The following is a 26,075-nucleotide window of genomic DNA, read 5'->3' as shown; positions in this document are numbered from 1 at the left end:
GTGGATTAGACATCTTTGGCCAAGATATAGAAGGTGCATAATGAAGGTGAAAGAGTAATGAGACAGAAGAGTATGTCTCAGTTAGCTATGGAATCACTGTATCAACCCTGTGTTCTTAATGTGAGGGAAAATATTAAGTCTATTTTCCTACCCACTGTTACTTGGGAGTTTTGATACTCACAGCCAAAGCTACTCCTATCAAATACAGAGTGCGATAAAGTTGCCAGTCCAGTGTACAGAAAGTGAGATAAATGGATGAGGAACGAGAAAACAGGATTTGAGATTTCTCCAGACGTTGGCCAGTTAAAGAAGGAGAAGCTATGGGTATGGCCATCCTCCCTACCCTCCCACCCCCACAAACTCAAGAAGAAGGTGTAACTGCAGGACACAAGAGAATTACAGGGCTCAAATAAATCAGCCTTCTCCATTATGGGAGTCTCTCATCAAAGTTCTTCTCTGCAAACTTTGGAAGAGTCAAGTTTTAATTTTAAACCTTATCAGTTTTCTCTAGGAAAAGAAAAAGGATGCCCAAATCTCTGTGACTTCAAAACAGCAAAGGCTTATTTCTCATTCACTCTACATGTTCATCTTGGGTCAGTTGGGAGCTCTGCTCATTTTAATAATTCAAAAGCCCAGGCAGAGAGAAGCCCATCTTTGCATGTGCTTCCTTGCTCATGGCAGTGAAAAAAAGGGGCAGTATGGTGAATCATGCAGTGGCTCTTAATGATGGTGCAGCACAGCAACATTCTTCACGATAGCCAAGAGGTAGACGCAATCCAAATGTCCACTGATGGATGAGCAGATGAATAAAGTATGGTATATTCATACAATGGAATATTACCCAGCCTCAAAAAAGGGAGGAAATTCTGTCACATACTACCACATGAATGGACTTTAAGGACATTATGCTAAGTGAAAGAAGCCAGTCAATAAAAAGACAAATACTGTATGATTTAACTTATGTGAGGGACATAGAGTAGTAAAATGCATACACAGTAAGTAGATGGTGGTTTCCAGGGGCTGGAGGAGGTGGAAAAGGGAAGTTGTTTGATGGGTATAGAGTTTTAAGTTTTGCAAGATGAAAAGGTTTTGGAGATTGGCTTCACAACAATGGGAATTTACTTAACACTACTGAACTAAAACTGGCTAAGATGGTCAATTTTATGTTATGTGTTTTTTTGCCACAATAAAAAAAAAATGATACTCAGAAAAGACATACATCACTTCTGTTCACATTTAGTTAGCCAAAGCAAGTTACATAGTTATGCCTACCTTTAAAACATGGGGAGGTGAAGTACAATCCTGTCATGAGGTAGTAAAGCAGAAATATTTGGTGAATAGTACTAATGATAATTGCAGTCTTCACTTCAGGGCATGAAATATTTCCTTCATCTTTCTTCCCACATACAAAATGCATTCATTTACTTTCCTCCAAGGGAAGAAAACTCAAAAGTCTCAGTGATGGTATCAGCTTCAAAACCCCAGATCCCTGGAAGATGCATGGCAGTCTTTACGTCAGGAGATAATGTGAAGGAGCCTGTAAAATAGGTCTGTGTATATCTCCTTTTGATCCAGAGACCTGACCCTCCCACCTCCCACTCACACATTATCCAGTGTTAGAACAGAGTCAAGATACCTTCAACAAATACTGACATTAAAAAGCAGAAGAATGGGAAACATATGGCAGTCATTGGCCTGTCATTGGCAGTCATTGGCCTTTTAATATTAGACTGGGCAGATGTTTTAAACCTCCTACCCAGAGGATGGGAAATGTTCCTTGAACAGGCTGGCTTTCCTGAAAGGAGCTCCCCTGTCCACTGATCTCTGTGATTCTTGGATTCTCCCTTTGGGAAAGTCCTCTTTCAGCTTTCTCTGAACAGGCACCCTGCTTCCTGCCTATAAATGGTGGAGAGTCCAAGAGCCATGTTAAGTCTCAAATTGCAACAATCACATTTAATCCAGGTTAGAGACTTTGTTTAGCAGTAAAATTGTCTTACAAAATTAACCTTGGTTGTCTTCTGACTTACTCGCATGTTTCTTTCCAGACATATTTATTTGCCATATTTCTGTGTTTTCTTGCTCTAGCAGTTCTGTTTTCCCTCCCTGTCCCTTTTCTCCCTCTGTCCCCTCTCCCCTAGTTATAGATTCCTTGAACCTAGCAGTGACAGCTACGCCTTTTCCCATGAACCAATGTAAGTCACTCTGGGCCATTTGGTCTACTTGAAGGAATGACTGGGCACCACACCTTAATTCATGATCAGTGATCTGATCCTTGCCACAAAGCTGAGTTTTAACGTGCTTTTGTTGCTCAAAGGATCGATTTTACTTTTCATTATTTAGACTGAGAGGCAGTTGCCTTTTCCAACCTTATAAGTTCTTGACTTTGTAGATTCTCTAAATCTCTTTCATCTATCCTTACAAACTGACCAAGTCTTCTCTGAACATATCTTTTTCTTATAATATCTTATTAAATACAATTAATAATAGGCAATAAACAGTAATGATAATATGTTTTCAACCTCTTCCCCAAAATTAGATATGCCTTTTGCCTTCAAATTACTGTAGGCAATAGTCTTACCAAAGTTTTCCCCACTAGAAAAATAATTTCCATTCTTCCAGGCTTCAGTAATAGTTTGCTTGATTCCCTCTGACCAGCTGTTAAGCCAATGCCACTCATTTTAGGGTTCGTTTTATTATTAAAGCAGAACCTTTCTCTTAGGATCTAAGTTTTATATCATTTCAGGATAAGATAGAAAATCCTGCAGAAACAAATTTCCCTCAAATCTCAGCAGCTTAAATAACAGGTTCATTTTTAGCTTTGACAGCTCTATGTCCATTGGAAGGGGGTCTTCGAAGGGTTCTGTTCACTGTGATCACTGAAAGAAACACATGGGCAATCTCCATATCAATATCTGTTTCCATAATCAGCTCCAGTGAGAGTGTGACTCTTTTTTTTGTTTTCGTTGTTGTCGTTCTTTGATTTTTTTTTTTCTTTTTTTCTTTTTAGACAGGGTCAGGCTCTGTCACCCAAGCTGGAGTGCACTGGCACAATCTCATCTCACTGCAACCTCCACAACCTCTCTGGCTCAAGCAATTCTCCCACCTCAGCCTTCTGAGTAGCTGGGACTACAGGCACATGCCACCATGCCCGGCTAATATTTGTGGGTTTTTTATTTTTGGTAGAGATGGGGTTTCACCACATTTCCCAGGTTGGTCTCGAATTCCTGGGATCAAGCAATCCACCTGCCTTGGCCTCCCAAAGTGCTGGATTATAAGCATGAGCCATTGAGCCCAGCCAAGTATGTCTCTGAAAGCTGGAAATATTTGGTAAGCAACACTAAAGGAAGCTCCGTGGTTCTGGATTCAGTTGTACAGAACAGAACCCACTCTATCTAATTTAAGGAGAAAAGGTTTCAAAGATTCAATAGCCTATGGGATAGCTCAGAAGACGAAAGAGACAGACTGTAGGTTGAGCTTTCAGAAAAGTCTCCCAAAATCACACTCAGAACAAGGTCGTCAAAGGAGCTGTGTCTCTTTTGCAAGCAGGAATCCACTAGTATCAGGACTCCATAAGAATAAAAATACTTTCTCAATCATAAAGCCCCTGTCTCTGCCAGTTTCAGATCACATCTCACCTGCTACAGTCTATGCCTACAGAGTGAATGCAGGGAGACGTGCCTCTCCGAATCCACAATGCTGGTGCCTGGGATCTTTGCTGATGTTGTTTTTAGGAAAACAAGAAGCAGCAGACACACCAGATGTAGCAAAAGTGTGGCCTCTTCCTAACCTCCACTGTCTATACCTCATGCTAGTGCATCTAATTAGCCAAATGCAAATTACATCCAGAACCTCAGCTGTAGTGGGGACTCCAGCATCTAGAGTGAAGGGAGTCACACTAAAACTGAGATGGAGTTGGGCAACAATCCACCATTTACATTGGTAAAACATAGCAACAGGCCATATTATGGAGTATCCCGTTCTATAGCAACAATAAAATACCTCTTTTAATCATTTTTATCCCTGCCTACTTCAAAGTAATTTTAAGAGGTTTATGCTAACTGTTCATAATCAGGCCCTTAGGGATTCAGGAAAAGTTAAAAATTTTCTGTGGTCTCTTTTATCATTTTAGGGGGAGTATAATATACTTGCTTCAAACGAAATATGTTAAGCATCATCCTTCCAGGATATGCATATTCCCATAGTTTGGTGGTTTATCATCTTCAATTTTCACACCAATTCCATGAAGCAGTGTATCAGTTAGAGATAGTATTCAGCTGCATGTCACAAACATCCACTTAAAGTGTCTTGATCAAACACAATGTTTATTTTCCAAACATTAAAGGTAGACTAAAGCTGGACAATCTGGGGCCACTGCAGAGACCTCGAGGCCTGCCTTTCTGCTCTTTCACCCTGAACTGTGGCCCTTCTCTTTTTGGACATAGATGGCTATTCTACTTCCAGACATTGTTAGCAATTTCCAGGATAGAAGGAGAGGAAGAACAAAGGCACAAGGCATCTAGCTACCTGGCTAGGTTTGCCCTGTTATTTGGTGCTGTTTACACAACCACCTTGTGACTTCTGCATATATTTCATTAGTCCCAGAGGTGTCACAAAGCAACCTCTATCTGCCAGGAGCTGGAGGAACTAAAGACTGTTTTGTTTTGTTTTGTTTTGTTTTGACCAGGCCTATTGCCAAAATCAGAATTCTGTTAGTAGGAAGAAAGCTAGTGTGAATATTGGGCAGGTAACTAGCAGTATCTGCCTTGAATAGACATTATTTTTCTCATTTTACAATAAGGAAACTAGGGTTCAAAGACGTTAAGTAATGTAATGCTAGCTCAATAGCTTGAGGTTTGAATTCATGCCTATGACTGCAAATTCCAAACTTTTTGATAAACATTTATTTTTAAAATGGTTAAAACTTAATTTTTTTTGACATGTTAAGAGGTAAATTGGATTATTTAGGGGGGAAAAAAAAGAAAAAACAATGCATTTGCTTAAGATTCCAGAGAGCAGAAGTAGGAGAGGGAATGAGAAGGCAGAAAAGGATGAGAGATTTTCTGTGAGAGTAGCACAATTCCGTGTTTTAAAAACAACAAAAACCCTATGCAGATAAGCAGCCTTGAAGATTATGGCATATTTCCAGGCTAGTTTTCCACTGCTGGGCAAAAATTTATTGCCTTGTGGCTAGAATTCATTCTGACCTGGCCAAACTCATTTTATTGGCTAACTCTTTCTTAGTGCTTGAGAATTATAAGAGTTATTAACCAAGCTAACCCGAAAATCGTCTCCAGTTGCTACATAGTATTTTTCAGAATGATTCATTCGACTCTTATTTCCCCAAACTAGCATTTTCTTGCTTTCATTGAGAAAAGGAAAATGGTATGATATCTCTGAAAGGCAAGACCACTGAGAGTAGTGACAGAGATGGGGTTACTGGATGTTCCTTACAAGCTCCCAGGGATTCTGAGATTTGAAGGACATGCAGAAGACACCAAAAATAGGTAGTCAAAATCACTAGCTTAAAGAAGAGGGTGTGGTCCTATTTGAGAGTGTACTGGCACTGACAGTAGTTTACGAGAATGTGCAATTCAGTCAGAGAGCTCTGCAACAACCACTAATTGGTCTTTGGCACCTTGCAGCTTGTGGCTTTTTACCTAAGGGGATGGGATGGAGTCCTTACTTTGCTGTGTCCTCACAATGAACTTTGGGGATTTCCTTCCCTTAACTTTCTCACCTCCTTGAGCCCGGATGGCTCTTGGCACCAGCCATGCTAACAATCTGACAAAAAGGAATGGCTAAACCAATGTAGCCCAATCCCTGGTTCTATCTGAACATATCTATACTGAGCATATCTAATTCATCCCAAAATTGTCATTTGGGAACTACAAAAAGCAAATTAATCACACTCCTGTGAGTTTAAGCAGCAGGAGCAAGAAGGAGAGGTAAATAGCACAGAGATTGAACCTGAAAAGTACCGGGGGTAGGAAAACTGTGTAAAACATACCTGGGGTAAAGCATCTGCACAAATATTAAATTTGATTGAAGGTTGGGAACACAAAGAGTGGTTTTCTTGGAAGGTCACAGAATGCCCTGGTTCCTCTTGCTATTAATGCAGTTGTGAGTTATGCTTACGCAATCATTGACATTTAGCCTTGAAAGGGTGTGGCTTATAGGGCTTTGGCCAAGGTAAGTTCCCTTTGAGGATTTGGGGTCAGGGATTTTCATCTCCCAGGGGCCCAAGGAGCTGCCTAGAGGGCTGCCTGGGAAGAAGACACTTCTAGGTATCTGGATGTGTGCAGTTTTTAATCACTCTTCAGGTTCCTTGCAACTAGAGAAAAGGAAGAATGTGAAATCAACAGGTTGTGCCCAGCAAAACTGAGATGGAGCAAAAGCACAAAGTGAGGTCTGTGGGGCAAGTTTCACCCACAGAATTATGCTCCTGCTCTGGAAGTGTGTTGAGAACTCCACAGGCTTTTATAGATCTCTGTCATCAGAATCCAGGTACTGGCATTCAGCAAATATTTGTTGAGAGCAAGGGCCTAGTCTATTAATTACTCTAGTCCTCAAATTATAGTGTAAGTAACATGTGAAAAGCTTGTTTGAAAATGCAGATTTCCAAGCCTAGCCATTCAATACCTTGGGGTTGGGGCCTGGGGATCTGCACTATTATCAGGCAGCTCATTTGATTTGGGACCATTGGTTCTTGGACTCTTCTTGTTGCTTTGTAAAAACTAACCTTGGTCTCTTCAAAAGTTAGCACCCAATCAAAGTAGAGACTTGACTGGAAAATACAAACAAAATATTCTTTTGCCATCTCGTATTTGTTGTTTTTGATGTTGTTTTATTACATACCTGAATTCTTCACTGCATATTTTTTTTGGCCTATTTATGGAAGAATAGTAACTTAATCTGGAATTACAAACTATCAGAAGCAACACATTATCATTTTCACTTTTCCCCTTTCTTCCTTTCTCCCTTTGTCTGTCTGTCTGTCTCTCTCTCTCTCTGTGTGTGTGTGTGTGTGTGTGTGTGTGTGTCTGTCTATGTCTCTGTCTCTTTCTTTGCCTTAATGATAGTCATGACTATCATTTGTTTTGCCCTGCTGTCTGAAAAATGCAAAGTAGGTGTTCAGTTGCAACTATCAGAAGCAATAATGTGTAGATTCTGAGTCTGACTTCTCCAGTAATTTGTCATTACTTACAGCAAAAGCCTAAGGGACCCTGCCTGTGTCTGCCTGAAAGAGGAAAAGAGGGACAGTTCAAGAGGGAGGTGATTTGGAAGTCATTCTTTCCTTTGAAAACTTCCTCTAAGCCTGGTGTGGTGGCTTGCACCTATATAACTACTCAGGAGGCTGAGGCAGGAGGATCGCTTTAGCCCAACAGTCTGAGATGCAGTGAGCTATGATTGTGCCACTGCATGCCAGCCTGGGCAACAGAGTGAGATCCTACCTCTAAAAAAAAATAATAATATTAAGCATTTGTTTTGGAACGTCAAAGAGTCACAATATTCATTAGCAGTGGCATTCAATTTTTTTGACCAAGACCATACTAAAAATATATTTCATGTCACAATTCAACATACACACATACATATGTGTGTTGTGTATGTGTTATATGAGCACATATGGAAAATGGAAACAATTATCTTATGAAACATTACTTACCTTTACGATGTGAAATACACTCTGCTATTTTCTATGCTTGGCCCTTTCTTTGCTTTTCTTATCCTTCCCTTCTCCCTTCCTTCTCTCTCTCTCTCTATTTCTCTCTCTCTCTCTCTCTCTCTCTGTGTGTGTGTGTGTGTGTGTGTGTGTGTGAATGTCTCTATCTCTTTTCCTTAATGATAGTCATGACACCATAAATGGTTTTGCCCTGCTGTTTGAAAAATGTGAAGTAGGTGTACAGTTCCAACAGTTTTGAGTAAGAAAAAAGAGGAGAGGAGCTGGAATTGGAAAACAAGTTTGTTCACTATTTTTTTTTTTTTTCTTTCTTTCTTCGTCAGTAACTCCCGTTAATTTATCCAGGTCTACCTTAGTTACGATAGCTAAGATAGCTAAGATGCATCCTACTTTTACTGTCTTAGAGGCTGATATTCCAAAGTAGTAGAAATGCTCAGTGGAATATATTGATAAACAAATGAGTCTGTACTTCTTACCAGCTTGACCTCCTCACTGTCTTATATGTGACATGCTCATTTCTGCCCAGATGTCTTTATCTCTTAACCTAGAATTCTAGCTACCCACCAAATCATTCTCTTTGCCTACTCCTCTTACCTCCAGGGCCACCAGTACAGGCTTGCTCTGACATTCCTAGATCTTGAAGGCTACCAAAGGTAGCCTTCAAGCTACCTTGAAGAGAACACTTCATTTCCTAGAGTAGTGCTCAGTCAGGTGCAATCTACATCAAAGGAAAGATAAGCGATGCTGTTGTTTTTCAACCAAAGCTGTTATTTTCATAACTTGTAAATGAACTGAAGATTCCAAGGACTCAAAGTCCTCACAATCAGCTTTCCTTATCCAACAAGCAAGCTTCAGTTTCACTGTAGCATTTTTATTGTGTGCAGTAAAAACATTCACAATTTTGTTTGCTGTTGTTGATCTGTTTGGTTTTGAAAAAAAAATTAACAAAGAAGCCAATTTTCTGAGTTATTTTTCATGTTAGCACTACCTTTGTTGTGGCACCTTTCCATCTCTCTAAAGAAAAATAGCCGTCCGGTCCAGATTGCAAGTGCTACTCAATATCCTTCTCACACATATCTTACTAAAAATGTTTTCACTGACTTTTTTTTATTTAACTATCAAGCACTTAGCAAATTAATCTCTTGCAAGACATCTTCATTAAAATAATATTTTAAGGATAAAATTATTAACCTGTAAATTTTTATCTAGCTGTAAGTAATTAGTTTTTATCTTAGTTCATTTCAGTATACTATTGTCATTCACTGAATGCCCGAGAACAGGGAATCTATCAAAAATAATTCAGATCATGTCAAAAGGACACAAGCACTAATTTGAAAGGGCATGCATTGGCTAAGATGTGGTAAAGGAGCATTAAAAAGGTAATAATAATGATAGCAATACACTGATGCACACCAAATATGTAAAAATCCATGAGTTCATAAAGATGTTCCAAAAAAGAAAGTAATTAACCACCTCTGGAGTATGCTAGATCAATTAATGTATTCTGAAAATCACTAAAGAAAAAGTGAAATATTAAACTTTATTGCTTGATGATATTTTTAATATATATTTGCAGCCTCTTTGTTACCAAAATGGATTTGGCCATATTCATAATGTAAGGCTTCAACACATTTTCCTACGATGTGAGCTTTGCCTGCTAAGATGATTCTGAAACTAACTTTGTCCAATTTTGCTTTTTCTATAATTTCATATGAATGAAATCATTCAGTGTGGTCTTTTTTATTTGGCTTCTTTCATACAGCACTTTGTTTTTGATATTCATCCATGTAGGAAAATTTATTCCTTTTTATTGCTAAGTAGTATTCCACTGTATGTGCTCATCACAATTTGCTTACCCATTCACTAGCACTTTTCCTGCATCTGCTGAAAGGATTGTTTTTGCCCTTTATTCTATTAATTCTGCCAATTACATTGATTGATTCTCAGATTTTAAAAAAGCAGCTTTGCATTCCCAAGATAAGCCCCACAGGTCATGATGTATTGTCCCTTTAAATGTTGAGTTTCATTTACTAAAATTTTGTTCATGACTTTCGTGTCTGTTTATGAGCGATATTGGTCTGTAAGTCTCTTTTCTTTTGAAGTCTTTCACTGGTTTTGGTATCAGAGTAAATCTGTTCTCATAAAATGAATTCAGAAATACCTTTGTAATGCTCATTTTATGCCTTGCAGAACTTTGAGAAACATTATGCATAACGTGTAACATGACAGGTGTCATTCAAATATATGTTTCAAATATAAAATAATCAGTTTTTACCTTATTTCTTTTCTTAATTTCCATAACAAGCATGTCCTATTCGTCTTCACATCTAGTTTGAAGTTGGTTGAGTTAGTGAGTGATTTATAATCACAGATTTTAGAAAATTAGAGCTAAGTGATTTTAGGGACTATTGTCACTATATATCTAGAGGGGGAAACTGAGACCTTTAGAGGTTGCCACTCTCTTCCAGAAGAGAGTACCTTCCCACGCTTTACAGGTTCCCATCATGTAACAGTCACTAAAAGCCTTTATGGGTAGGAAATGTATGAAGTAACTGCTTTGTATATATTTACATTATAAAGTTTACGTATTCATTCTTACTTTTTCCTTCCTATGAAGGCACACACTGTTCTTATTCTTACAATCTCAAAGAGAGAGCAGCGAAACAATGAAACTTCAGGATTGTGTGGCCTGGAGGCTACTAGTTGAACTGGGCATGCTCAGTCGCCAGGCAGATTTTTTCGGTGAAGTGGAAACTACAACAGCGCGTACCGCGCGCGGAGGTGGGCGTGCCCTCGTGGAATTTAGAACGTTGCCTCAGCCAATGGGGCCTCGCGGCTAGCTGGCGGGGCTCCTCATTGGAGCAGCAGGGAGGCTAGCAGAGGGCCCCCGGAGGGAGCCGCGGAGGTGCAGGTCGAAGAGGCCGGGCTACGTCGTGCCCTGTGCGTGAGCAGCGGCAGAGGCAGCATCCAGCGGCGGCGCCAGCAGTTCCAGCCCGTTGCTTTACTTTTTGCTTCACCGACATAGTCATTATGCCGAAGAGAAAGGTAAGTCTTACCAAAAAAGATTTCAAAAGCCTTCAAATTGTGCTTACAGTAAATCCTGGCATTGCAATGGCTCGCGCAGAACGCGCGCGGTGGTAACCCGGGGATTGGGAATCTCTTTGCTCCTCCACGCTTGTTTTAGATGCCTGTTGCAGACGTTCCTCTCTCCCTCTCTCCCCCACCCCCCCTGCCCCGTCCTCATCGATCTCTTAATGTTACTTTCTGTCCAGTGACGCGGTTTCCCCTCTTTTTGAACTCATTCACGCTGGAATGTTTTCCACCCCCAACAACAAGAAGCAAAAGAGGCTTTCTATTCCAAAAGGGAGTTTCCTCTTTGCAAACTGCCAGGTTGCGAATTAGTGTGAAGGGAAAACAGCGAGAGGAGAAAAACAAGTACAAGCGTATGGAGAGGGAAGAAAATAAATCAGGCAAATGTTGAGATTATTCCCATGCGGCTGTGCCCGTGGGCTAGGTGCGCCGCGGTGGCTTCGAGGCTAAGGGAGAGAGAAAGCCATGTTTAAAATAGCGCTCACCCTCCTGCTCGCCTCCGCGGCAGACCCGTATGTACCAACTCCAGTGTCAATCAGGGCTGGGGCCAGCGAGGCGGGGCCTGGCGGCCTGGACCTACCCGCAGTTCGGGGCGGGAGCTGCGTGGAAGACGGGACGGCGCTGGGGCGTCCAGTATGGCTCGTCCAAGGTCAGGGGGCCACCAGGTCCTCCCCAGCGACTGGAACTCACGCTCGGTTGGGGAAGGCGGGGTCCGCGCGCTATCCGCCTCTCTGCGCGTATAGCGAACTGGAGTCATTTTTGTCTTGTCTTCCGCCCCTTGTGGACTGTCCCCTTCTGCGCAGGCCCCGGACACCAACTACCACATTCGGGGACTCAATCTCCCTCGGGGTGGGGCTTCGACTTGTCCCAGGGAGGGGAGAGAAGGCTTTCCGCCTCCCTGAGAAACCAGTGTGTGATGGCTGGTTCCTAAGTAAGTGCTTTGCACCCTCCCACTGCCAGCCTCAGTGTTTCCAACAGTGTCAACCAGTGCGGGTATTAAATTTGAAGCAAAATTACACCTAGTATCCTGCTTTATCGAAGAACATGGACTAATTTGTGTGTAAGAGTGACTGCATTATTTTAAAATGCTGAAGTTTTAAAAATTCAAAAGCTTTTCCCTTCTTACACGTTATTATTAAGAATTGGGTGGAAACTTGTCTCCTACCCCACTTTTTAAAAATGATAATAATTGGAAGTGTTCAAAAGTCTCAGAGTTTGTTGTGCACATACTGTGTGCCTCACGCTGTGCACAATTAATTTGACTTGCATTATCTCATTTAATCCTGAAAACAGCTTGAGCGGTGTTACCCCCATTCAGCTGGAACTTAAAGACATAAATTGCCCCGCATCTCACCAACCAATAACTACTAGTAAAGATTTAATCAGATGCTATAGATGCCAAAGTCTTATTCTCACCCATATCGTACTCATTTACGAAAGGGTGGGTCAAGAGGAATTAAGGAAATCCAAAGGTACTCCCAGTTTAAGAAGACAGATGGCATATTAAGAGCACTAATACTTGAGATTTATTATTTAAACTTAAATTTTATGAAGGTATTTTCTAGCCCTGTTTTATTAGAATTAGGATATTAAGTGATGTCACCATTTTCAGCATTTTGACTGATGGTTAATGATGGGTTGGAAATTCTAGTAGAGACAAAGGAACTAATCATCAAGATATGGGTTACAGAGTAAGTGAGCTGGGGGCCATCCTTTTTTCCTGGGAATTTTAAACAAATGTTTACATAAACAGTAGGTTAGGTGTGCACACTTTATGTATAATGGACCCTGACTATGGAACCCTTCCTTGCTGTTTATCCAAGGGCCAGAGTTGCTGAAACCATTATTCTTACTTCCCCTCTCTACCTCTCTCAAGCAGACAGAGGGAAGGAAAAAACAAACAAACAAAAAACAGTAAAATAACAATTATGGTTTTGTTTCCCTGGAAGGCAGGGAACCCCCATACATAAGCTAGCCAATGGTCCTGAGACTAGGGGCAAAACTGTACAGGCACCTGTGTATCATCCCTCAGGACATCAGAGTGTTCTCCGGTGATGGAAAATCTCTCCTTGATTAATAGGAAGACTTTCCATCTATACCTGAAGCCTAACGACCAGGTTGTACCTGGGCAGGAACAACCTCAGATTAAACACAGTTATCATGGCCATCCCATCTATCAGTCAAATCTTAGAGCAGCCTCATGGAATCCTGAAGTTCACTGGAACTTATGTGAAGAACCCTTGTCATTAGGTAAAGCCTGCTTAGATATAAAAAAGAACTGGAGACAATCCATGCATAGCTCTTCAAGATCTTTAAAGCTGGGGTAACTGCCAAAGCATTTACATACTACACAGTATTTTTCTTGATTTCTTGTAGAGCAGACAGTTCTTTAGAAACTGTCTAAAGAAACAATGTAATAAGCCTTAAAAATGTCTCCATAGTACTTTTTTTGCCTTCTTAGCCCCCTGTATCAACTTTCCCTAGAAATCAAGAAATGTTATTTAATGAACATCTGAGTAAGTTGTTCTGCAGAGCAAGAAGTGGTACAGATAAAGTCAGTGAAAACATCTGGAATCTTGCCCTGTTGTAATGCTGTAGGGACATTACAGTTTTTGCCCTCTTGGAACTTGTGTTTAATTCAATGAGGTGATAAGACTAGCAGCACAAAACAGTTGAATAACATTAGAACTGTGTCTATGTTCCAGAATGTGTACAGATTCAGATTCCACAACCGGTAGGAAAGTTCACTTTAGGCTGGTCTTAAAAGTGTGGGCAGGACTCAAATATACAAAGAAGAAGTCAGAGTCATTTTTTGTTACCAGGTATTCAAATGTGTCTCCTGATTGTATCTTAACATGACCAGGCCTCAGTTTTGCAGCTTCAGGGCTGCAATATCATTTCAATTAATATTAAAATGTTCTTATGACATTTCTTTGTAAGTTTTATGTGTATCTTTGTGTGTGATAGTCATAGCTACATTAAGCCAAGTGGTTTTTTTATAAATGCTATAGTATTTTGTGAAGTAGTAAGCACTTAGTGAAGAGTTCTTCAGTGCATATTAATCTGTAAGTTTTTGAGATATAGATGTCAGTTTCCTGTATTTATTAGGTAATGGGTGGTGGGTGAGTGGAATTACAGGGGAATTGATAACATTCATGGACTCAGTAGTGAAACAATGAGTGATGGAGTTCTAGACTGTTCTGGCCAGACATCCACAAATGCCCGCAGTGGTCATGTTGTTATGTGATGATTTGATGTTCTATGGAGACATGAGCCAGCGAGGCCTAGAATCACAGTCCTGGCATGATTAGCAACAGGAGACATGTTTACATCTTTCTTTTTATTAATATTTTCCTGTTCCTTATCACTAGAACTATTTTAAATGTCTAGTGTATCACATCAGAAATTCTCTAATGAGGCAGTTTTCCATGAATGGAGCATGTAAACAGTCATGTCTCTTGACACTTAAAATAAAGGTTTAAGGAAGGAAAGCCCATCTGCCTGTAGCTTTGAAATTCAAAATTAGGTTTTTATCTGTTTCTTTAAAATGGAAGGCCCAGTAGCAGTAGCATTGGGCTTATTAGCACAGTGGATGCTTAACTAACCATGATCAAGGTTTGTGATAGTTAATTTTGAAATTAGTATTACTTGTCATAACACCAAAAACAGAAATTATAAATGAAAACACAGACAAATTTGGCTACATGAAAATGAATATTTCAATATGAAAAAACTTAACAAAATTTTTAAATTTATGAAAAACTGGGAAAAAATATTTGTACCACATATCACTGAAAAATGTTTGCTATTTTAAAAAGATAGTATTTCACATTTCCTTATAGAAAAGATGTATACCTTTATAGGAAAATAATGAAGACTCAAGTAGACAAAAATGTTTAGTTTTACTAGAAATCAAAGAAATGTACATTATTAAGAATAATGAGACATAATTTTTAAAATAACCAATCTGGTTTAAAAAAGATTAAAAGTACCTACTGGCTAGTGCTGAGGGATAAAGACACTCAGCACTCTCAATTATGAGAGTATAATTTCCTTTAAAACATTTGTTGAGTATAATCTACTTACTATAAAGTCCATTCATCCATTGAAAGTATACAATTCGGTGATTTTTAGTAAAGTATAGAGTTGTGCAACCATTATCATAATCCAGTTTTGAGACATTTCCATCATTCCACAAAGGTCCCTCATAGAGTTTTTAGCCAATCCCCACTCCCAGCCTGGCCTCAGGCACTAATGTACTTTTGCTGTGTCTAGATTTGCCTTTTCTGGAAATTTTATATGAAAGAAATGATACAATATGTAGTCTTTTTGACTGATTTTTTCACTCAGCATGATGTTTTTGAGATCAGTTTGTGTTGTAGCATGTATCAGTACATCATCCTTTTTTATTGTCCAATAGTATTCCATTGTATGGATATACTAGTGTTTGTTTATCCTTTCACAAGTTGGTGGACATTTGGATTGTTCTGGGTTTGGATTATTATAAATAATGCTGCTGTGGATATTTGTAAATAGTTATTGCATGGACATATATTTTCATTTTTCTTGGGAAGATTTCTAAGAGTTGAAGTGGCAGTTGGTTTGAAAGTCTATGTTTAACATTTTAAGGAACCTCCAAACTGTTTTCCAAAGTGCATGAGTTTTAGTTTCAACATACTTGTTCATACTTGGTATTGTTGATTTTTTGCTTATAGAGATTCTGATGAATTTTAATTTGTATTTCTGTAATAACTACTGACAAGCATCTTTTCATGTGTTTACTAGCATAACGTGTATCATATGTGAAATGTCTATTCAGATATTTTGCCCATTTTTAATTGGGTTGTCTTATTATTGAAAGAGTTCTTTATAAGTCTGAGATACAAGTCTCTTATCAGATATATGATTCATAGATATATTCTCCCAGTTTGTGACTTTAAAATATTTTTTTTTCTTAATGATGTCTTTTGAAGAACAAAAGTTTTTACTTTTGATGAAATCCATTTAGTGTTATATCTAATAAATCTTTGCCTAATTCAAGCTTACGGATATTTTCTCCTAGAGGTTTTATACTTTTCACTGTTATATTTAGGTGTGTTATCCATTTTGAGTTAATTTTGTGTATCGTATGACATAAGGTTTTAAATTCTTTTTTTGCTGGTAGAAATCCAATTATCTCAGCACCATTTGTTGAAAAGACCATCCTTTCTCCACTGAATTGCCTACGTACCTTTGTTGAAGCTCCTTCATAAATGTAAAACTTTATTTCTGGACACTCAATTGTGTTCTATGGCCTGTATGTCTTTTCTTATACCAATGCTACACTATCTTGGCTAGGTGCAGTGACTCACACCTGTAATCCCAACAGCTTGAGAGGCTTAGGCAGAAGGATCACTTGAGGTCAGGAGTTTGAGACCAGCTTGGGCAACATAGCGAGATGTCATCTCTACAAAAAATTTAAAAACTACGCTATCTTAGTATCTTGATTATTTGGTTTTATAGTAAGATTTTAAATCTGGTAATGTCAGTCCTTCACTTTTTGTTATTTTTTCCCGAAATTGTTTCTAGCTATTCGGTCTTTTATGTTTTCATGTAAATTTTAGAATCACCTTATACATTTCTACAAAAAAAAAAAAAAAAGCCTGCCATTATTTTGATAGAGATTGAATTGAATCTATAAATCAGTTAGGAAAGAATTGCTTTCTTAGCAATATTGAGTTTCCCAGTCTGAATATGAAAGAGCCTGACATCCATAAATGCTTGCTGCATTTGATTGAGTTAAATATTGATATGGAATCTATATTTGAGTAAAGGCTCCAAAATGGTAGGGCTGTACATTTATTTATTCATTCAGTCCATGTTAAACATTCATTGGGCATCACCTTTATGCAAGATACCATCACTTTGGGAAATTAAATAAAAAATTACTGTTTTTTTCAACCCGAATGAGTAAATGCCCTTGTATTTAAGGATTTTTCAGTCTGCTAGGATAGGTAGAGCACATACACAAGTATTTGTAATTCATGCCAGAAAGTGATAATGAGCCACAAAAGAAGCTATGAGCATTCAAAGGTTTGTCCAGGCTGAATCTCCAAAGTAGAAACACTGATAAAGAGTGTTGTTTGGTTAAAAAGGTTGGGGGTTATATCTTTTAACCACCCTATTGTGTTTAAGAAGTTGTCTGAGCCATGTGTCTAAATCAGCACAAGTTATTTGATTAATTACCTATTTTTGAATTAATTTGGTTTTGTAATCCTAATTTGACTTTACCGTGAAGTCATTCATGGCTCTGATCTTCCTTTCATCCCCCATAGCACCCAGCACAGGTAGTGTAGATATTTGTAGAACAAATGGATGAATAAATTGTTTTCAAAGGAAGGAAGTAATAAATTTAATCATTTTATAGTAAGTAGGTTTAATATTTCATATAGTGGGAGCAACTCCAGTATGGTTCTGGCATTCGCTGTGTTTTATTAGCTATATGGTCTAAGGTGGGTTCCTTAACCTCTCCCTAAGCTGCTAAGTTCCAATTCTCTAATTATTAGATTCAGTTTCCTCATCTGTAAAATGGAATAATTGTATGCTCTATTTCATTGCATTATTATGAGAATTAATTGAGATGGTGAATACAAAGAACTTAGCCCAGTGCCTGATAGGTGTAAAACAGTAAATGGATGTTTGTTGTGATGATGAGAATTTTAATTATTAAGAGAATCACAGGCTTCTAACAAGCACTAGGCCTCCACTTTGTGGGATGACAAATGGTGCACACAGTGAGTAGTGGGGAGCAAGCGGATCCCACCCTGATGTCAAATTCACTGCAATTATAGGAATACATGTTTAATCACCAAATAACAAATGGAGTGTTTTTGAAAGAACATAAGCTTTAATCTTGTGCATTTTTACATGGTTGATTTTTCTCACGGAAAAAAGTATGTTTAAAAATATCTTCATATAACATTAAAATTCCCTTGGAAGATCAGTTACCAAGTGATCCTCTTTTCCTATATTTTTCTCCTAAAACATTGCTTTTGTTTACAACAGAGTTAAATATATTATTCCACTTTCCTGCAGGGTACAATTTGGAAATGGTGACTGAAATAAACAGCATTTAAGCTGTCTGCTTTCACAGTACCTAGTGTGTTGAAATATGTTGTTAGTCTCCTGAATAATTTAAAAATCACTGTCGAAGTTAACAAACCAAATCAAAATGTTGAATTCCTTTTCACTGGTTACTTACTTATTGTACATTTCACTGTCTTCTTAGAAGAATTCAGTCAAATCACGTAGGGGTTCTTTGTCAAGCTATTTATTGAATCCAGTATTCTTCTACCTTGTGGGCATATCCAGAGACAGGGCTATTGAGATATGCCCAAGGCAAATACGTATTCAGTCACACATAAAGTAAATGATGTGCACATTCAGAAGTAGGAAGATAGAAAAATGGTTTTAAATTTCAAAATTGGCTCCAAAATTTAATATTTTAAGAGAAATGTATGTCAGTAATTAACACAAATATACTTACTACTATTAAAATTGAATGAATATCAAAATCGAGCTATTTCTTGAATGCCTGGGTGTGCTAGACCTGATATATGTGTTTTATATTCATAATGCACCTTAGTTTAAATAAAAATGTGAAATTATTAGAAATAAATGCAAGGGAAGTATTATTCATTTCATTTTTCATTTTATTCTCACAACAGTTTAATGAAGCAGTTTCATCTCACAGCTAAGAAGATGGTCTCTTTCTATGAGTCAGACTGTTCTTAGCACTTTGCATTAATAATGTTAATTCTTCCAACCACCCAGTAAGGTGTGTCCTCTTCTGGTTCGCATTTTACATATGAGAAAATTGAAGCACCAAGAGGTTAACAGACTTCCCCCAAAGCACCTGTGATAAGGAATGGCTGAGTTGTGATTTCACTCCTGAAGTCTGGCTCCAGAGCCTGTGATCTTAACCAGTGAGCCCTGCAGCCTTTCTCAAACACAGGGGAAAATATTGGGATTTAGTGAGATTAACAAATTTCCTCTGGGTAACACAGCTAGGAAGTGATAGAACCAGCATTCTAACCAAGCCCTCTTTTACTGAGGAATTTTGCTGCTAACTATCACACCATAATACTTTCTGCATATGTTTATTTCTAATAACCACATGTATTTTTATTTTAACTACAGTGCCTAATGAATGAAACATGGAGGAATCAAGAGTTACGTAAACATGAGTGTTCATTTGTTTAAAATATCTTTATTACAATATAGGCTGGTGCCATGGTTTCTAAATGCCAGTCATAGAAAGAAAGTTACCCAACAAGTCATTATTATTTGTGATCCTGCCTTAAGGCTGGCTTCAGGGTCCACTTCTCTTCTTGGTAAGAGAGGAGCATTACCATGAAGTCTTCTGGGTATTTCAGTAACTAGTGGACTGTAGGGTTATATACAAGATACACATATGCAGTTTCCTCACCTAAGTATTGATTGTTTTGAGTATTAAAAGTCTGACTGTTTATAATTTTCTCAGATTCTACCGTGAACTGCTGGATTTGCTATTTCCATGATATATTGTCTTCATCAATTTGCTATATATGGAATAATGGGAATACTCCCTTGTGAACAGGAACATGTATTTACATATTATACAGTATATTGAGGGATTTTAATGTAAATATTAAGCTATCATTACTTAGGGACTGGGTTTAAAAAATAAGTAGATGCTTTTGTTTTTGGAACTCGTCAAGAATAAAAGCTTAATAGCTACGAATATCTACTGGACCTAGGACTGGGTGGATTTTTATTTAGGTGTTCTAGATTATCAATTGACTAATGTTTTATTATAGGTGTTATTTTTTAAATGTACAAGTGATATTTTAAAATTGTATCTTGATTATTTTGACCCCATGCAATGAAATACAAAATCTACGCTGAGAGGTATTCGTTTCCTTATTTCTTTTACTTTTTGCTCTTTTTTTGTCTCTTAGGTGTAAACTGTGGATGTTTTTATAATATTGGACAGAATTAGTTAAGTTCTACATTGTAGAAATTCATGGTATGAAAAGTAAGGCATGATGTATATGGGAGATAAACGTACTAAAGACAAAGTGATCAAAATATGAAGCTTTAAAGACTCCTTAAGTTCCATATGTATTTTATTTAATACATTTTTTAACAAACTGCATTCTGACTACTCATTACTTTACCCCTTAATTACAATTTTTAATCTTATTTCCCCTTAAGCAACCATATGTAGATCACATTACAGCCAGCTGATTAGTTTTGCAAAAATACAAGGAACATTGTAACTGTGTTTACCATTTGCCAGAAGTTAATGTATGTCCGAGCAAACAGGAAAATAATAAAGTAACCATCTGGTAACATCTCTTTTAAGAGCCCCGGTATAACAATACAGAGACTTTGGTCTAGTGTGAATTCTGCCACTTTTTACCTCGGGAAGGTCACTTGACCTCTTGGAAGCTCTACTCTTCATCTGTACAATGGAAATATTAAGACTGTGCTCCTGTTTATCTCAGAAATATTGAAAGCATCAAATTCAACAACCATATGGAAGCACGCTGAACATGTAAAGTACTACAAAAAATTATAGATGGTTTGGTGTATGTTTTTGGTTTTAATACGGAGATAAAAACAACCAGATCTGTGTGTCTGACTTTTTAAAAACCCAGAATAGTACTAAAATTTTGTTCAACTCAACATAAACTATTTTTAATAGGTTATTGTTCATTGTTATTTCAAGAGGCTCATGAATGATGGAGAATGGGAAGCACTCCTTTACATATCCTTTGCTCTTTGGCTAGGGCTACAGGTTAAAGCATTTCCCAAGCTGGAAGGCTTTTGCTTTTCTTAGAATCCCAGATCTGCACCCAGTTTTGAAATTAAGACCACTAACACAAACCACTTTGAATGGTGGAGTGGATAAGAGTATGAACTCTGAGCCAGCCTAGAAGAGCTGAATTCCAGCTCTTCTGTTAATACTTACCAGCAAGATTACCAGCTGATTAATCTTGGGCAAGTTACTGAACCTCTCTGGCCACAATTCCTAGTTTATAAAATGGATATAATCATGTTTTACCAACCTCATAAGATTGTGGTGAAGATTAAATCATTTCAATCATTGCCTTGCACATAAGTGCAATAGCCGTCTTTATTATTCCGTTGCACCCCTTTTCCCTTGCTTTCCCGATACCCCAGTGCTTGGCATTCCCACGATGTACACGTGGCACTTATATAATGTGATAAGTACACAAGTAGCTAAGTCAGTCAGGTGAGTGAGATCTTAAGGTCCATCTTAACTAGTTTTACTGGTGAAGAAACTCAAGTCCAGAGAAGTCAGGTGTGAGCCAGACTGGAATTCAGGCTTCTGATTGAGCCACATGCTTTCTCCATGGCCATGTTTGTACAAAACCGCAGCACATAAAAAAAGGTAACTCTAGTGAAAGGGACAGCTCAGACCAAAGAGGTTTAAAATATTTAAACTTCTTTCTTTTTCTTTTTTTGAGACAAGGCCTCGCTCGGTCACCCAGGCTAGAGTGCAGTGCAGCCTCCACCTCCCAGGCTCAAGCGATTCTCACACTTCAGCCTCCCAAGTATCTGGGATTACAGGCATGTGCCACCATGCCAAGCTAATTGTTTTCTGTGGGTTTTTGTTTGTTTGCTGAGATAGAGTCTCGCTGTCGCCCAGACTGGAGTGCAGTGGCACGATCGCGGCTCACTGCAACCTCTGCCTCCCGGGTTTAAGCGATTCTCCTGCCTCAGTCTCCTGAATAGCTAGGACTACAGGCACGTGCCAACAGGCCCAGCTAATTTTTTGTATTTTTAGTAGAAATGGGGTTTCACTGTGTTAGCCAGGATGATCTCTATCTCCCGACCTCGTGATCCGCCCACCTCAGCCTCCCAAAGTGCTAAGATTACAGACCTGAGCCACTGCACCTAGCCTTGTGTGTATTTTTAATAGAGGCGGATTTTGCCATGTTGGGCAGGCTGGTCTGGAACTCCTGGGCTCAAGTGATCTACCTGCCTCAGCCTCCCAACGTGCTGTGATTACAGATGTGAGCCACTGTGCCTGGCCTATATTTCCTTAATATTAAATATAAACCCTCATTATTGAATTGTGTGTACTTACACTAATAAAGTTTCACTGAACACACTGGCACATGACTTTTTCTTTATTTTTAGTTATCTTTTATATCTGATTGCAAGAGAAATATTTTCCCTACAAAGTGGTCCTCAGAAAAGAGAGAGTTGCTGTTTATTTCAGTTCATTCAAAGTCTTCTAAAGAAGCATTCTTTGTTCTACTTTTATCTTGAACAGTAAAATACCATTTACAAAAGACATAGTAGCCTGCAGTGACCTTAATCAATGTAATTTGAGTTTATAGAAATCACCTGTTGGAATTGATAAGCCAAGCAGGGGAGCATATGGAAAATAAATTTAATGTAAGTTTCATTATTAATCCCATGAAGGGACCTCTCAATTCCAAGTATTGGATATTTAAAGATTACTTTAAAAGCAGTGCAATAATAGAGGATCCCAGACATACAACTACAAGATCAATGAAAAACAACCAAGCCATTGTTAAACATGGCTTGGTGGTTTTGAGTAAAACTTCCAGTGTCTGTTTCATGTGTCATAGAAGTATTTGAATTTCAGGAGACTACCTTTTAACTCAAGAACCTTATAAGAATTTCGTGTACAGTGCCATCATTTGTGGAGAGAATTAACCTTGTGTTAAGTAGTTATGTGTTCGTTTTAGCTGAAGAGTTAGGTATAGGCACATTTCAGACCTTTCTCTTGGTGTGTTATTTGAATTTTTTGGTCCCAGAGTGGTTTTCTTGTTAACCAATTTAATACTGGACTGCTTTTTTCTCCTTCAAGAGTTCTGAGTCCAGTGCCTTCATTATCAGTACAAATGAAACAGTTATATTACATGTCTTGTTCAGAAGAGGAGGCAGTATAAACCAGATTGATATAACATTGAAGAAATAGAAAAAATGCTGAGTAAACCTAGTTATGTAATTTGTGTTAGGGAATAGATATGGTACTATTTAACTGGGTTTAATAGAGCAGGTTTGTTTCTAGTCTTTTTCTTCCCCCCAGTATGTATAATATTCTTATTTGGAAAAAATGTAAATACAGAGAAATCCAGGACATAATATAACATACCTATTTACCCATCACTGAGAATTCACAAATTGGAATCTTTTAAAAATCATTGTTCATTTCAGGCCTTTCTAGAAAATAAAATAAATTATTAAAGATAAAGTTCAGTTTCCTTTGAAACATCCCCTTCGTTCCTTTTTCCTTGTCAACCCTCCCAAAGATAACCATCATCATGAATTTGTTGTGTATTATTCCAGTTCTTGTTTTTATACCTTTATGACACATCCATCCATCCACCCATAATACTGATTTGTGCATGTTCTAATATTTGTATAAGTGGAGGGACATGGTGGCTCACACCTGTAATCTCAACACTTTGGGAGGCCAAAGCGGGTGGATAACCTGAGGTCAGGAGTTCGAGACCAATCTGACCAACATGATGAAACCCCATCTCTACTAAAAATACAAAAATAGCCAGGTGTGGTGGTGCACGCCTGTAATTCCAGCTACTGTGGAGGCTGAGGCAGGAGAATTGCTTGAACCCAAGAGGTGTAGGTTGCAGTGAGCCGAGATCGCGCCATTGCACTCCGGCTTGGGTGACAGAGCGAGACTTCGTCTCAAAAAAAAAAAAAAAGAAATTTGTAGAAGTGTAGTCCTGTTGTATACTCTGTTTCTTCACTCTGTCACTTGACATTATAATGTAAGGGTGTACTATGTCTAGGTATATTGTGATTGCCGATATATTTGTACTTTTTATGTTTTCTGTTCTTTGTTTTCCTTTGTTCTTTACTTTCCTGCTTTTTATTGTAAATATGTTTTGTTCCACCCCTCCTGATTTGGAAGTTTATAGATCCTATTTCTGTTCTTACATTTTTTAATGGTAACTTTAAATTTTATTTTAATAAAGTCTAAAATTACTCTCTATATGTATCATCCTCCAGAACAAAACCAGGAGCATAGTATCCTTTAACTTCTTACCTACCAACCCCACTTCTGTCTTTCATGATTGTTATTGTCTAAAGCTGTGCTATATGGTAGCCATTAGCTGCATGAGTTTATTAAACACTTAAGAATGAGGAACTGAATTTTTTATTTAATTTTAATCAACTTAAGTTTAAAAACTGATATTAGAATCAGCGATTAGTAAATTATAAATGTTTGGAACAACCTGGGTGAAACTACTGTAAATTTTATGAATTCTAAATACAGATTAGATGTTCCTGATAAAAATTTAGCGTTTGAATAAAGATGTGCTCTAAGTATAAAATGAACACCAGATTTTAAAGATTTAGTACAAAAAAGTCTGAAATGTCTCATTGTTTTTTTTTTGCATTATGTAATTAATGGGTGAAATAATAAAGTTTTAGATATATTCAGTTAAATAACATTAAAATTTCACCTGTTTTTATGCTTTTTTAAATGTGGAATTAGAAAATCTAAAATTATATGTTGTATTTCTGTAGGACAGAACTGCTCTAGAATTTCTATTGAAACTTAAAAGCACAATAGGTAATGTTATTTACAATTAGTAGTTAATTAGACTTATTAGTATATTTTTTACATTTTTTTCTTATATACTTTTCCTTCCTTCTAGATTTGTTTTTCTTATTACTAAATTTGATCCTTTAGTAATAGATTCTTGTTGAAAGAAAGACTTTGTTGGAAGTGAACTCTCCTTATGTTTGTATTCTGAAATGGCTTTATTTTGCCATCACTCCTGAATGATAGCTAGGTATAGAATTCTAGGTTGACAGTTTTCCTCAACTCCTTGAATAGTACTCTATATTTTCATACATTTGTATTTGTTGTTGTTGAAGTAATTCTTTATAGGTAATCGGTCTTAACTCTGATAACTTTAAGGATTTTTCTCATTTTCCTTGATGCTTTGTAGTTTTATTACAATACATCCTGCTGTGTTGTCTTGTTTGTTTTGATTTGTTTTCACTTTGTTTCTTGGTGTGAGTGTTCAAATCGGAGAGTCAAGACTTTACTTTGGGAATATAGTCATTGTGTCTTTTCCTTCCTACTGATAACCTCTTTCTCTTCTTCTGAAATGCCTATTAGATGGTTGTGGAGCTTCTCAATTAACCACGTCACCTAACCTCTCTTTTCTTCATCCTTTTGTTGTTCTTTGTTGCATTCTGGGTTAATTCCTCAGCAGTCTATGGCAGTTCCTGCTGTGTCTGGTCTAGAGTTTATCCATGTTTTGAATTTTTTATTTCAATGAACCTGCTTTTATTTGCTTCAAAATTTCTATTTTGTATGAATCAAAAACATTTTAATATAAAACATGCATATGTAGTATCTAGATATGATTTACATAATAATAAACCAGCATCTAGCTTAAGGAATATACCTCTTACCAATGACTTTGTCTTTCCCAAATTACCCTCCCTTTCCTCAGCAAAAGGTAACCTCTGTCATGATTTTGCAGTTATCATTTGTTATGCTTTTCTTTATAGACTTTCCTTGTATTTGTATTTTCAAACTTTATTTAAAATCATGCCATGACTTCCCTTTTTTGCCCAACATTATGTTTGTGCGATTCATCTCTGTTGATGTGCATACACATAGTTCATTTGTGTTCACTGCTACATATTATTTTATTATATACCACAGTGTATATATCCTCCTGATGACATGTATTTAGGTTGTTTCGACTTTTTAATTTTAGCTAAGTATATATTTTTTCAACATCCTTTTATTTTCATGCTTTCTATATAAGTTTTTGGTGTCTCTTTTAAGTATCATATTGTTGTATAAGTGTTAGTTAACTATATTGTTTATTATTTTTAAGTCTGAAAATCTGATTGAGCAAGCATTCCTTCCCTCCCCACTCCCCATTGTTTTCCTTCTTGGGGTGTGCCAGAGGGGATAAGAAACAAAGCTTAGGGCTGGTACAGGGTAAGAGAACATACAGGAGTATCCTCACATAAGCAGCTTCCTTAAAAGGCACGAGAAACTAACAACAAAAAGTTAAAACATCTCTTGCAGAGATGGATATGTGCATGAGACCTTTTTATTTGACCATGATTTGGGCCCTCTTGACCATTCTTGGTTCAAACTGGATTAGTGTAAGCCTGTTGTGTCTTGGAGAATGGAGCAAGAGCTCCCTTTGCCTTGGCAGTCCCTGCATCCCATCTAACTCTCCTCATCTTTCACATCCACCTGCCAGAAGGTTGAAGTACA

The 26,075-nt window shown here is 37.7% G+C and overlaps 1 protein-coding gene and 1 pseudogene across 24 annotated transcripts in view; one reads left to right on the top strand and one right to left on the bottom strand.

Annotated features, from left to right (window-relative positions):
* LOC126953903 (ADP/ATP translocase 2-like) overlaps positions 1-11,623 on the bottom strand; it is a 141,596-nt pseudogene extending 129,973 nt beyond the window's left edge.
* HMGN3 (high mobility group nucleosomal binding domain 3) overlaps positions 1-26,075 on the top strand; it is a 1,231,743-nt gene that overhangs the window by 1,189,093 nt on the left and 16,575 nt on the right. For 18 of the 24 annotated variants that reach the window (XM_050789641.1, XM_050789662.1, XM_050789655.1 and 15 more), the window contains exon 2: positions 10,605-10,726. In XM_050789641.1, the coding sequence (XP_050645598.1) occupies positions 10,712-10,726 (15 nt within the window). In that variant the 5' untranslated portion in view covers positions 10,605-10,711. Of the gene's footprint in view, positions 1-5,980; positions 5,985-10,582; positions 10,727-26,075 lie in introns of those variants that run through there. The other 6 variants (XM_050789665.1, XM_050789664.1, XM_050789663.1 and 3 more) reach the window with 3 other exon arrangements.

The sequence above is a fragment of the Macaca thibetana genome, chromosome 4 (genome assembly GCF_024542745.1).
Source record: "Macaca thibetana thibetana isolate TM-01 chromosome 4, ASM2454274v1, whole genome shotgun sequence".
Classification (NCBI taxonomy): domain Eukaryota; kingdom Metazoa; phylum Chordata; class Mammalia; order Primates; family Cercopithecidae; genus Macaca; species Macaca thibetana.
Note: the sequence above shows the minus strand (reverse complement) of the source record. Positions and strands in the feature narration are given on the sequence as shown.